This window comes from Saccopteryx bilineata, chromosome 1 (assembly GCF_036850765.1).
Source record: "Saccopteryx bilineata isolate mSacBil1 chromosome 1, mSacBil1_pri_phased_curated, whole genome shotgun sequence".
Taxonomy (NCBI): Eukaryota; Metazoa; Chordata; class Mammalia; order Chiroptera; family Emballonuridae; genus Saccopteryx; species Saccopteryx bilineata.
The window spans coordinates 332,107,259-332,121,004 of NC_089490.1; the positions used below are offsets into that span (position 1 = coordinate 332,107,259).

Here is a 13,746-nt window from a genome sequence, read left to right on the forward strand (position 1 = left end):
TAGTCCATGAGATGCTCTTGAAAATTGAAGCTGGGGAATGGAACATATCCTATCCCTCCTTAGTGTCATAAACTAAAGGAGTGGGGGTTCTGCCTGAAAGATTTGTGTCTCAGACACAACTGCTTTGCCACGTGCCGGGTGCCAGGTGCCTGAGGAGCTCCTGGGCTGCACTCTTCTCTCCCTCCACCCAACCTGCTCTGTTCTGGAGAGCGGGTAGCTTTATGCACGGCTGCTTTCGTGGCCACGGCTCCATAGAAGATTTGTGATATGGAGATGGAATTAAATGAAGTTGGAAATACTGAAGCAGACATTGTGATCTAAGCTGCCTCATTTTCAGTAGCATTTTGTATAGAATAGAAATTCAGAAATTCTTAACTTTAGGTGTAGGGAGTTTGTGCAACTGCTGAAATTATAGAAAAAAATGAGTTGGGAGGCTTCTCTTTGGGTCCAGAGCTTTTACCAGATTCTTCAAGAATCTGGACCCAAATGATTAAGAAAGAGCCAGTAATGTATAATGTTTGTAATTCCCACTTCTCCATCTCCCAGATTCCTCTTTCACTCTCTTCATTTTTACACTGTTCAGCTTTAGTTGTCATGTTTTTGCTTTGCATGTGCATTGATGGGTAAACATTCTGCCCATGAAGTGGTGGAAAGGAGGGAGTTAACATTTGAATACTTCTTGTGTGCCAGACAGTCAAATCTATCAGCATCGTATGACATGGATGATGATGGTGGTAGTTATCATCACAATATTGATAGCTTAATAATATATTAAGGACTTATCAGGGACAGACATTCCTTTGAGGTAGGTATGCTTATACCCATTTTAACAGTAGTCCATTATAATTTTGTGAAGTTAAGATCTTTGACTAATGTCACACAGCTAGTATGTGGTAAAGGCATGTATAGGAGGTTGGTGTGGCTCTGAGATACCGGCCCTGAAATTACATTATGCTGCCAAACTTCAATTCCTTTTTGATCTTGCATATTTCTTAAGTGTTTTCTTAGGTTTATACAGAACAATCAATGAGTTAATATCTATTGATTGACTCTTTTGGTCTCTCAATGTAAAAGCTTAGAAAATGTTTATTTCCTTCCAAAATTTGTTTGTACCCTAGTTTTTATTTATAAGTCTTAGAAGAAATATCTAAGTTTTATTCTCCCCCTGTGCTATATATAAAATTTTCATGAGGCATAGCTTATTTTTTTATTATTTTATTTTATTTTAAGCAAGAGGAGGGGAGATAGTAAGACAGACTCCCAATGTGCCCTGACCAGTATCCACCTAGCAAATTCGTCCCATCTCAAGCCAATGCTCTGAGCAACCAAGCTATCCTCAGCACCTGGGGCTGACACTAGAAGCAATCTAGGCACTGGCTGCAGAAGGGGAAGAGGGAGAATAGGGGGAGAGGAGGAGGGAGAGAAGCAGATAGTCGCTTCTCATATGTGCCCTGACTGGGGATCGAACCCAGGACATTCATGCCTGGCCAATGCACTATCCACTGAGCAAAACAGCTGCATGGTTTTTTCTTTCTCTTGGCTATTGCATGGACATTATTCAAGTTAAGTGTTTTATGCATTACTATAATTTCTTTGTATTTTTTATGGTAATTTCTGTATGTTTCATGTCTCTTAATGCTGTCTTTCATATGGTCAAAGATCACCTCGTGTTTGTCTTCTAGCATTGTCCTTGGCTTAGTTAATGTTTTTGTGAAAAATTAATTGACATTTCTGTAGGGCAGTGGTTCTCAAAGTGTGCGCCAGGGCACACTGGTGCACCTCAGAAGATTTTCAGGTGTGCCCTATGGTATTCCAGAGAAATATGTGCCTGTTGGGGACCAAAAAACCAACAGGGTTTTTGGAGTTTAGATTTTTGCAGGACAGAGGTGTGGGGAATTGGCTGTAAGCTGACAGTCTGCCCAACCCCCCACCTCACTTGCCTGATTAGGTTGCAAAAGGCTGTTAAACTGTGGTGCTGGATTGTTTACACTACCCCCATGTTCCCCAGAAAGACTAGAGGCAAGTTTCTTCTATCCTTTGTTTGGTGTAAAGTTAAGATGATATGTATGGTGGGGGGTTTGGATTGATGATTAAACATAAGGAATTGTCTTTTGAAGCCTTTTAGATTTCTATAAAGGAAGAATATGTGGCAATATCTAAAAAAGCTTTGAATATTTTACTATAATTTTCAACACTCTATTTATGTGAATTAGGATTTTCTACCCTCAATATAATTAAGAGTAAAAAGAGAGGAATTCTTCAATATATTGACAAGGAAATGAGAGTTTGCCTTCCAAATATATGCCCAAATATTGAAGAAATCACTAGGACACATCAGGCTCATGTTTCTCATAAACAAAAGAATGAAAAAACTTAACACATTCACACTGGGACCTGCCGAATTTACTAAATCTTACTAAGAATGTATATAAAAAGATAACTTCTTTGTCTTTTTTTTAAATTTTTTAACCCCTCTTTTTTATGAATTCTAAAAGACATAACTCAAAAAATGTAACATAAAAATGTTTTTTAATGTCAGAATAAATTTTATTTTGTCATTTTTATTTCATTTAATTACCATAAAAGCATGCTTGGACTTTATTATTTTTTATTTAATATTTGACTTAATTATTAAAACGTATTTCTCAGAAACTTGTATATTGTGCACTTACAATTAATTGTAAGATTTTAAATGTTCCCCAACTTCAAAAAGTTTGAGAACCACTGCTGTATGGAATATGCTTTCAGTTCTTCACAGTTCTCAAGGTTATGATTGCTAGTCGTAAGTGATTTTTTTCTCCTTTTATCTCACGTTTCTTTTGCCCAGCATTAACATATATCATCTCCAAGGGATGTGTATGAGAGAAGGCACTGCTTGGGATTAGCTGCAGAGGACATAAAGTCCAGAAATAACCTTTGCCAGTGACTGAATTGGAACCTGGTGAAAACCAAATTGGTAACCACTGGAAAGTTAGACCTCTGTGGTATGATAATACCAGGTTGAGTAAGAAATTGAAGTAATTTATAATAATGGAAAAATAAATGTTACCACAATATAACAGTAGTGCCCTAACACAAGAGTTGTTGGGCTAGAGAGAAGTGATTTTCTGTTGGGTTGGTGGGTGGAGGCTGTTCTTTAAAATCAGAAGTCAGGGGAAAAACTCTAAGGGGATTTCTTCTAAGCAGTAGGCAGCAGGCATTTTAGATAAAAGGCGCAGCAGGATGAAGACATGGAACCCAGAGCATTCTGCAGACTTGGGGTTAAGAAGTCAACTGTGACCAGGGCTAGAATGCTTTGTTTGTATGTTTTAAATCTCTAATAGAGAGAAGTTTGCAGAACAATTTTCTCATTTCCAGAAAATGTCTATTGATTATTTTATCATCCTGGGCAACTCTCTGTATATTACTTTCCGAGCATATGATGAAGCAAGTTTGTCTTGTTTATGGAGTTAGTCTCCCTCCTTTACACTTAGACCTTTTGTTTCTGGGTCTACTTCACTTCTTTTACCACTTCACTATCACTAGCACCCATCTCCTGAGCCAGATGTTGGCAATTCGGTAATTCTTCAATCTGTTTATAGCCTTTGTGGGCCACCTCTAACCTCCCATGTCTACTTTCTTGGTCAAAATCTGTTAAAAGTAGGAGAGTGCAGCTTTTGAAGAATACTAAAAATAGCATTGCAGTGATGTGTAAAACCAGTGTCATTTCACAGGGAAAAATTACTAAATCATGGAAAAGAAGTGGATAAGAAATTTGTTTGTACAACTTAGTTGTATAAAAGATACATTATATAGATTGTCATATGATTGTGCCATAAACTCATTGAAACGTTTATGGGACAAGTGCTCTTTGGGTCTGATTCTAGATCTTAGCCAGCCAGGAGGTTGAAATCATGGAATTAGAGGTTAGGAAATCATCCTTAAAGGAAAGGCTATATATTGATGTCAAATGTATATTTTCATTTCAGGTCCAAACCTGCACCACTGACTGCTGAAATACATAAAAAGGTTTTAAATTTGCCAGCATCTTGGGACTGGAGAGATGTTCGTGGTACCAATTTTGTTAGCCCTGTTCGAAACCAAGGTAATAAAAAAAGTCTAATTTTTCATCCATTTATTATGAATCATTTATTGAACATTTTCCATGTGCCAAGCTCTGGAGTAGATTATGGGATACAGAGATGAAATGGGCATGATTCACTTGAGTAAGAAGTGGAAATGACATAGCAAATGAATACTCACATCATTATTTCGTATCTTTGACAGACTGTGATACTAGATAATCTCTCCAACTGAGCTTAGAATTTCTTAATTGTCCTTCTCAATATAGGTTCCATGTAGCTAATGAAATTAGTCAGAGTCATATGTATGCCAAACCCATTTGCCCTCCAAGTAGGAGAGACTCAAGTAGAAATAAAGAACGCATACAACTAAAATTCCATAGGTGGTTTGCTGGAATTCTATTTGCTACCTGTCTTCCCATTCTTTGCCCTGACCTCATTATTTAGTTTTTAATTACTATAGAAACCTAGAATTTTTTTTTTCTGGTAGGCGTTTTGCTCTGTGACCTTTGCATTCACTTTATGTCAGAATATTAACCTGGCTTCCAAAATGGTGACCTGGGAACAGAGCCCAGGTTTACTAAAAGTATCACTGTAATTTTATTTTATCAGGTATTTCCAGAAATTGGATCCAATATGAGTAGATTTAATAACTCTTTCTATAATAGCACTTGATAGCAAATTATCTTGTTATCCTAAATTTTAGCCAAAAATGACTTGGAGAATCATTTATATAATACTCAGGTTTATTACTTCTAGTTCATTTTGAAAATAATTGCAGTACACGTGACTGATTTGCTATCATAAAATAGGCGTAGTGTTTGCTTTCTGGAAACATTCTGATTAGTGTCTCCTGAGAGGATTATGAGTTAATAACACCCAAAGATAAATTGTTCTTACCTTTTCCTAAAAATTCAATGATAATTAGCCTCTCCCACATCTCAGCATCCACCACTGACCCTTCAGGTCCACCCTTATTGAATTCTTGCAAAGTGTTCTAAATGTACAAGGCTCTGAGCACATCTCATAGCAGCCAGGCAGCAAAGTTTCTGTCCTTCAGCCAACACCAGAGGACTCACCTCTCTGTCTGTCTTTGTTCCAGTTATTTCTAGTACTCTTGGGCTCTAGAGAGAGTGTAGAAATCTTTCCCTGCCTTCTCTTTCTCTGGGGAGGACTTATTTGGAAATGATATATTGAAAATGAGAGAAATTTGAAGGTAATTGAGAAATGATTGGAAAGTGAAATTAAAGGATTGATGTTAAAGAGATTAAAATTTTCTGTCATCAAATAGATTTCCTATACTTATTTGAAAGAATTAAGTAAATCCTGCTTGTCGGTGTTGATTATGAGGACCTGGCACATGATAACTTCCACTGTGTTGCAAATTTATAAAGTATCTACCAGGTATTAGGAATTTTTTTTTTTTTAATGGCTGAGGATGTAAAAACTAATATGACATGGTCCTTGTCTTAGAAACTTCTAAGCAAAACATTAAAGTACAATGTGATAGCCCTGGCCAGTTGGCTCAGCGGTAGAGCATCGGCCTGGCGTGCGGGAGACCCGGGTTCGATTCCCGGCCAGGGCACATAGGAGAAGCGCCCATTTGCTTCTCCACCCCCGCCCCCCTCCTTCCTCTCTGTCTCTCTCTTCCCCTCCCGCAGCCAAGGCTCCATTGGAGCAAAGATGGCCCGGGCACTGGGGATGGCTCCTTGGCCTCTGCCCCAGGCGCTAGAGTGGCTCTGGTCGCGGCAGAGCGACGCCCCGGAGGGGCAGAGTATCGCCCCCTGGTGGGCAGAGCGTTGCCCCCTGGTGGGCGTGCCGGGTAGATCCTGGTCGGGCGCATGCAGGAGTCTGTCTGACTGTCTCTCCCCATTTCCAGCTTCAGAAAAATACAAAAAATACAAAAAAAAAAAGTACAATGTGATAAATGATTTGAGAATGTGTTTTTAAAATTCATTGAAAGCATAGGAGAAGATGGAAAGAAAAGTTTAGTTCCACTCACTTCCCAAAAGATATGATGACGATATATGTATGTATAGTCAGTGATGACAATAATTCAAGGGAAGGAAATTAGACTTTCTATAGCCAGATTCTCTGACATCGGTTTTCTTGTAGCTTGGAAAACCTAGTAGTCTCCAAGTTCCATATTTCTTGAGTATTATAAATATGAGTTGTACAGACAGGTATAATTTAAAAAAAGAGAATTTGATAGATTAATTGCTTTTGAATTAATTCGTCATCTGTTGTATCTTTTTCAGTACTGGAGAAAATAATGTACTTAGAGGTTCCTCTTTGAGTTTCTTTTGGTTCTCTGTACTTTCAGTTGGGAAAAAAATAATTTCTCTTCCTGCTAATTGGGCCACTTGGAAATTTCCACTAACTTTAAGAACACTGGTGTTCTATATAACTCAAAATCAGAATTAGCCATAGTTAAGGGAATTCACGACTTATGCAGAAAGCAAATCAAAATTAATGAAAAGAAGACATATTGGGAGGACAAGTGACATTTTATCTTTACACTTGAAAACAGCTTTAAGCACCAGACTTATAGCTAGGTTGACTTTAAAGTAAGAGAGGGAAGAGAACTAGGAAATTGAAAAAGATGAATTTTCTTAGTTTTTCTTCTGGCTGTGCTGTCTTTATTTATTATGTCTTCAAGAGAGAAGAGTGGCGTCTCTCAGGACATGTTAATTAGGAAATACAGAGTCATTTTATAATGTTTAAAATGTAGTTCATTTCAGTCTTGTTTTAGATACTATTTATATTATTAGAGCTGGAAGGCAGGGACCTTAAACTGTCTGCCTCACCCTATTCATTTTATACACAAGCTACTGAGAAATGCCAGAAAAGTCAAGAAGTGACTTGCCCAGAGTCACACAGCTGAGTGAGAAAGCAGGAGGGAGAGGGGGAAAGAGGGGAGAAAGGGTTAGAAGGAAAGGCTGACTCCTTACTCCTAGTTTAGTATGTTTTCTGCCGTCGGAAGTTGCAGCTGAACATAGTTAAATTGTGTGAAAATCACATTATCTGCTTGAGATATGAAAATTTGATCATTACAGAGTTTTGTCTAGGCCAGATATCCTTCAGGCTTCTGGAGTAGTGATTCTTTTAGAATCTAGACTCTGGCCCTGACTTTTGAAAAGTCATTAATTACTTTGACAGCTGACACATTCTTCTGGGAACTGCAGGGGCTTAATGTAGGTTATCTATTTCCTTTTCTCATTCCTATGATTTCTCTGTGAACAGAGCACATTCTTAGCTCTTGAATGTACATATGGCTTGTCCTTCCCACAGTGCTGCATGGTCAGAAGTAACCAAGAGAAGTTATCTCTATAGCTGCCATGAGCCAAGAATGCTGAGTTGCAAAATGGGGCCATTTCCAGACTCTTGTAGGATGTTATTACTTAGAAAACAAAAACGAAAACAAAAACCTGGTGTTTGCCTGACCTGTGATGGCAGAGTGGATAAAGCATCAACTGGAATGCTGAGGCACCAGTTCAAAGCCCCAGGTTTGCCCAGTCTAGGCACACACGAGAAACAACTACTATGAGTTGATGCTTCCTGCCCTTGCCCTTTATTTTCCTTCTCTCCTCTCTCTAAAATAAATCAATAAACTTAAAAAAAAATTCTTTTTGTGAGACAGAGAGAGAGAGAGACAGGGAGGGACAGACAGATAGGAAGGGAGAGAGATGAGATGCATCAACTCATTGTTGCAGCATTTTAGTTGTTCATTGATTGCTTTCTCATATGTGCCTTGAAGAGAGGGCTCCAGCAGAGCCAGTGACCCCTTGCTCAAGCCAGCGACCTTGGGCTCAAGCCAGTGACCTTGGGCTTCAAGCCAATGACCTTTGGGCTCAAGCCAGCAACCATGGGGTCATTTCTATGATCCCATACTCAAACCAGTGACCCACGTTCAAGCTGGTGAGCCCATGCTTAAGCAAGATGAGCCCACGCTCAAGCCGGTGACCTCAGGGTTTTGAACCTAGTTCCTCAGCATCCCAAGCCAATGCTCTATCCACTGTGCCATGCTTGGTCAGGCAATAAATAAAATAATTTTAAAAAATAAATAAAAACCTTGGTATTTCATGATAGGAACATTGGCTTTGGCTATTTACTGTCACTCATGTAGTTCTTTGACATTCTATCACTTGAAAGGTGACAGGGGGGTTCCTAAGGATAGTGTTTTTTCGATGGTTTCAACAAAATGTGTAAATTCATTTTTATCTATTTAGTAACTAGATGACAGAGAAAGAAAATTTGGAGATTTATTAAGATAGATATAGATCCATAAACTGAAAAGGACACTAGGCCTAGTACCTGCCATCTATTAGCTTTGTGACTTTGAACGGGTCCTTATTACTTCTTTCTGAGTCTCAGGGTACATATTATCAAGTGACTGGGTTGTACACTACCTGTATTCTAAGGCTTCTTTCCAAGTGTTGTATTCTAACGTTTATAATTTAGGTGATCCCTCTGCAGCAAAGGCAGTATATGATATAATATATAGAAATCTGGGATGTTTATCAGGAGAATTTTGGGGAACATTAGAAATGGTAGCAGTTAAAGCTACTAGGGCTCTAACACATTTTAGGTTTGGGAACCATGGTCTGATTGAATTACTTACACAGGGCTCATATCAGGGTCTAAGGTTCAGTGTCCCTTATAGCTCAGAAACAAGAATAGGTTGACTTATTTCCATCCAAGTCATTCCCCCTCCCCCTCAATGTAAATATGTGTCTGTTGTTGATAACTTGACTCTTCTTCCTACAAACTTGCATTGATTTCCCTCATGGCATCAGGCACCAAGATGAAGAAGATGAATTTCCTATGAACACTCCAATAAATTTACAGTATAATTTGTGGGGAAAAAGAACCTTTAGTGACTCAAGTAGAGGTTAGGGCATTGGAGACTGGACATAGAGTATCCTGGATTTTCTTTTCATTCAGGGAAGATTATGACTCAACAGTTACCTTCTCCAGGAAAGGTATTTTGAACATAATGTTCTTTTGAATATTTTCCTCTGACAAAGGCAGTTACTAAATTACTAAATTCAGATTTATTAAAGAGAACAAAGCCAACATTCTCTTTGTGTAGAATGATGTTTTTTGAATTGTAATGTTGCCTGTTCACTGATCTTATTTTATGTAGGTAAGGGAATGCTTACCATTCAGATAATTTGTAACTAATACTAGTAAAGTGAACAACGTACCAGTTGTGTGTAACTGCATTTAATACCAGTGTCTTAGATTTGGTACAAACATATCACCATATAGAATTTGTATCAGTGGCAGAGTGAAAGAGGCTATGTAATAAAAGAAACATTAAAATTATGTTGATTTCTTTCTGGAATTATAACAAGTAGAAACCCCAATTTTCTTAAATATGTGCCATATTTTCTATTTATTTCTTAACTACACATCTTGAAGAAACAGAAAAATAATATTGTTTACATAAATTACCTCATAATACAACATTTTTTTTTTTTGAAATGGCAACTCTGTTTCTCGCATATACTTCCTAGGTAAATTGATTTTGTCTTTGCCAGAGCATCCTGGTGTTGAATAAAGCTGTATTCCCTTCTCCCTCCCTCCAGGCAGCCACTCTCATGTTCCTCTGACCCGTCGGTCCCTTTTAGGGACCATGGCTCCACGGCTGGGGCCCTCACCCCTTAGAGCCAGTCTGCTTTCAGTTTCACCACCTATGTCTGCCTTATGTCCTTATTTCCTCATTGGCCACCTGCAACAGCATATCCATCATTATAATTACTCTTACCTTTCTTGGACATTGCTGTATATTTGCATCTTTGACCCTGGCTAAATCTAGTTCTCTACAATACACCCATACCTGAGCCATTGTTACAATATACTAACAATAGGGTTAGTTCCACCCAGCAAGTTGCTTTAGAAAATGCTGCTCTAGAGATATTTAAAAACTCAGTTTACACGTATCTCGTTTCCCTCAATAGTGTTCTCTCAATGGCCCAGAATGTTGCAATGTAAAATACCTCTTCATGATCAAGAATACTCTCAAATGCTTTGCAGAAGTTAGGACTTTTTTGTTCTTTTTGTTTTTTTCTCTTAAAATGTTCTCAAGGAAAGCCCCATATAGTAGCATTTGCCTTTTGATGAAAAAGCTGAAGACTTAACGTTTGCCTGTAAGGTCAGTCACTTTTTGATTGAGTCTTCTTCATTGTGCTCATCTTTATGAACAACCACAGCAACACTCAATATAAATATATTAATGTATCTTATCCACTCAGCTTTTCCTATGTTTCTTTGTGAGTGCTTCAAAGGACTCTTGGGTTATGTTTTTTTTTTTCTTTTTTCCATCACCAGCATCTTGTGGAAGCTGCTATTCATTTGCTTCTATGGGTATGCTGGAAGCAAGAATACGTATACTAACCAATAATACTCAGACGCCAATCTTGAGTCCTCAGGAGGTTGTGTCTTGCAGTGAGTATGCTCAAGGTAAGTGTTGTATTTCAGGCACTGTTTAACTGCGTGTGATTGGCCATTGTTGGTAAAGGCAAAAGGATGGTGTAGGAAAGAGAGCAACGGTATCTATAGTCCAAAAACCCGGGTACAGATTCTGGCCCTATCACTTATTAAAGTGGTTTATAATGAATTTACTGCACCATCCAGCATAGTGTCAACAGTTACTATATACTGAATGAATACTGCCTCTTGGGAGCTTCTTATATATATTACCCAAGAAAGCTCAAAGCCTTGAAAGAGCAGATATAACCCCTAGTTTATTGATAGAGAACAGACATGAAGTTGTTGTATATTTTGAAGGCCACATAGCTTCTAACCCTTAGTGTTTCAGTTCCCACTAAGGTCTTCCTCTAAAGCCTAATTTTTATTAAAACCAAACTAATACTGGTTTCTCTGTCAAGTAATTTTTCAATTTTGTATGTACATTTTAAAAACAGAAACTCCAGTTGCTGTTGATTCAGAAAGAAACATTCCCATTTTAAAGTTTTCTCTGTCAACCCCAGATTTGAACAATCAAAAGTTTCTCAGTTCCCCAGTGAAACTGCTGGTAAATGATGATTGGTCAGTGACCTTTTATTCTTTCTGTAATTCTTATCAAACCCTGACATTGTGACCTCTAAGCTCTGGGAACTCTGATGTATCAAGACAGCCCTTCCCCTTATGAAGAGTCAAGGTGTGGTGTTTGGATATTTAATAATGACAATAATAGTGAACTTTTGTTACTTTTCCATGGAGTAGTTTAAACCTACAAGAAAGGTACTATTGCTGTATATATTTTATAGATAACTAAACAGAGGTACAGAGAAATTCTTCACACAGTTTTGGATTTGAACCTACATAGTCAGGCTTCAGAGCCTCCCATGTAACCACTATGCTATAGCTACCATCAGGTGCTGAATATATGTCTACTAAATAGATAGGGGTGAGAGGTAGTGAGCTAGATGGCCAAAAGCTGGATGAAAAGTGACATTAAAACTAAGAACTACTGCCAGGGTAACCAAAGATGAATGGAGTAGAAAAGAAAGAATCAGAAACAGGACAATTTCTCCTTGTGCCCCTTTCTAATGAGAGGGTAATAATTTTGTGTTATTCATCCTCAGGCTGTGAAGGTGGCTTCCCATACCTCATCGCAGGAAAGTATGCCCAAGATTTTGGGCTGGTGGAAGAGGAGTGCTTTCCATACATAGGCACTGATTCACCGTGCAAACTGAAGGAGGACTGCTTTCGCTACTACACATCTGAGTACCACTATGTGGGAGGTTTCTATGGGGGCTGCAATGAAGCCCTGATGAAGCTTGAGCTGGTCCATCATGGGCCCATGGCAGTTGCTTTTGAAGTCTATGATGACTTTCTCCACTACCACAAGGGGGTCTACCACCACACTGGTCTGAAAGACCCATTCAATCCCTTTGAGCTCACTAATCATGCTGTACTACTGGTGGGCTATGGCACTGACCCAGATTCTGGGCTAGATTACTGGATTGTTAAAAACAGCTGGGGCACCAGCTGGGGTGAGGATGGTTACTTCCGGATCCTCAGAGGAGCCGATGAGTGTGCAATTGAAAGTATAGCAATGGCGGCCATCCCAATTCCGAAGTTGTAGGGTGTATCTCTCAGCATTTCACAGTAACCACCATCCGTTATGAAAGATGATGGCTTATTCACAGACTGGAGATGTTTACCACAGTGATCTCAGAAGATTACAAATAGCTTCCTATGAAGATTTTTGCCTTCAAAATTAAAACTGTCTTTGATTTTAATATACCTTCTCATTAAGCATTGGCCTAATTCTTTCTAAGTACTCAATTAAATGAAGTTTTTACGGATGATGGTGAGCTATGCACTAATGGACTTACTAATTTTCTAATTGAAACATGCTATATTTTTTAAACAGTATGAAAATCCCATGACAATATGGCAATAACTATTAAACTTTTTAAAGTTTTTTTTTTGTAAATGATCAAGTGATATGTGTTATAGAATTCACATTGTGTACATAAGAGAAGTTCCACCACTGGCTCCTTCAGTTATGTTCAGATTCCCTGTGTAGTGACACATAATATAGAAGTACTTAAAGAAGGAAAAGCATTTGAGGGTGTTTCAATTAAAAACAAACAAAAACTATGAAACTTTATAATAGTGGAATATGATCAAATAATGACTAGTGAATGCTAAAATCAACCCTGGATATTTGATGAACCAAAAGTCATAGAGAAAAGAAATCGGAGTTTTCATAAAAATCTTGATATTGGTTAAACTTTCTTATGGTCTCTCCTCGGTTTGGAAATATTGATTAGCCTTCATTAGGTGAGCAGTAATAGCTCAATTAGTAGAATATTAGCAGTATAGATTTGGACAGATCTTTGGTTCTTCAATAATACATTTTATAGTGGTATGAAACCTCTATGCTGAGTAAACAAATGGCATCTATGTATCAGCAATGATGGATTAAGCAAAATTAGGCAGTCAGAGCTCTAAAACAGAAGCAAGAACCACAAGACGTGAAAGAGACCATAGACAGAGATCATGCAATCTAACCTCTGTACAGAAAAAGAGACTATGACTTAGAAAGAGGACAAGTAATTCATCTAAGGTCACACAGGTGGTATATATGGTGTCATGAATAGCACCTCGATCTTCTAAGTCCTGTTCTTCTTGAGCAACTGAGATACTAATCTCAGCACTTTCCACAAGAGTGTCCTGAATCCTCAGGGATACCGGGTGCACACTTGGAAATTTCACCTTAATGTGTTACGTCTCAAAGTTCTGTCTTGAACCTCATGTATTTTTTGGATTGCGATTCACTACGATGACATTTTTATTCTACTTGAACTGAAGTGGCATTCCAGGAGCTTGCCTCATGTTTAAGGTGTGTCTTCTTGGGCTTCCTTGTACACTGAGACATACCTTTGACCTTTTCAACACATGGAAGGCCTCCAGGGAGGTGCAGTTTCTTTGTTACTGTTACTGATTGAATGTAATTTTAGTCCTATTTTATGCCCAGCCTTGTTGCTATGTGAAAGTGTAAAAAAGAATGTGAAATTGTGCATGAATTTTTCTTCACAAAAATTTATAAACCTGTCAGTTTAACAGATATAATTTTATTTAATTATTTAGTTAGTTAGTTTTCAGAGACAGAAGGGAGAACAGACAGGAAGGGAGAGAGATGAAAAGCATCAACTCATAGTTGCGG

The 13,746-nt window shown here is 38.2% G+C and overlaps 1 protein-coding gene across 1 annotated transcript in view; it reads left to right on the forward strand.

Moving 5' to 3' along the window:
- CTSC (cathepsin C) overlaps positions 1–12,503 on the forward strand; it is a 40,139-nt gene extending 27,636 nt beyond the window's left edge. Inside the window, exons 5-7 of the mRNA XM_066248593.1 lie at positions 3,969–4,084; positions 10,395–10,526; positions 11,654–12,503. Of these exons, the coding sequence (XP_066104690.1) occupies positions 3,969–4,084; positions 10,395–10,526; positions 11,654–12,156 (751 nt within the window). The 3' untranslated portion in view covers positions 12,157–12,503. The remainder of the gene's footprint in view (positions 1–3,968; positions 4,085–10,394; positions 10,527–11,653) is intronic.
- The last annotated feature ends 1,243 nt before the right edge of the window (positions 12,504–13,746 follow it).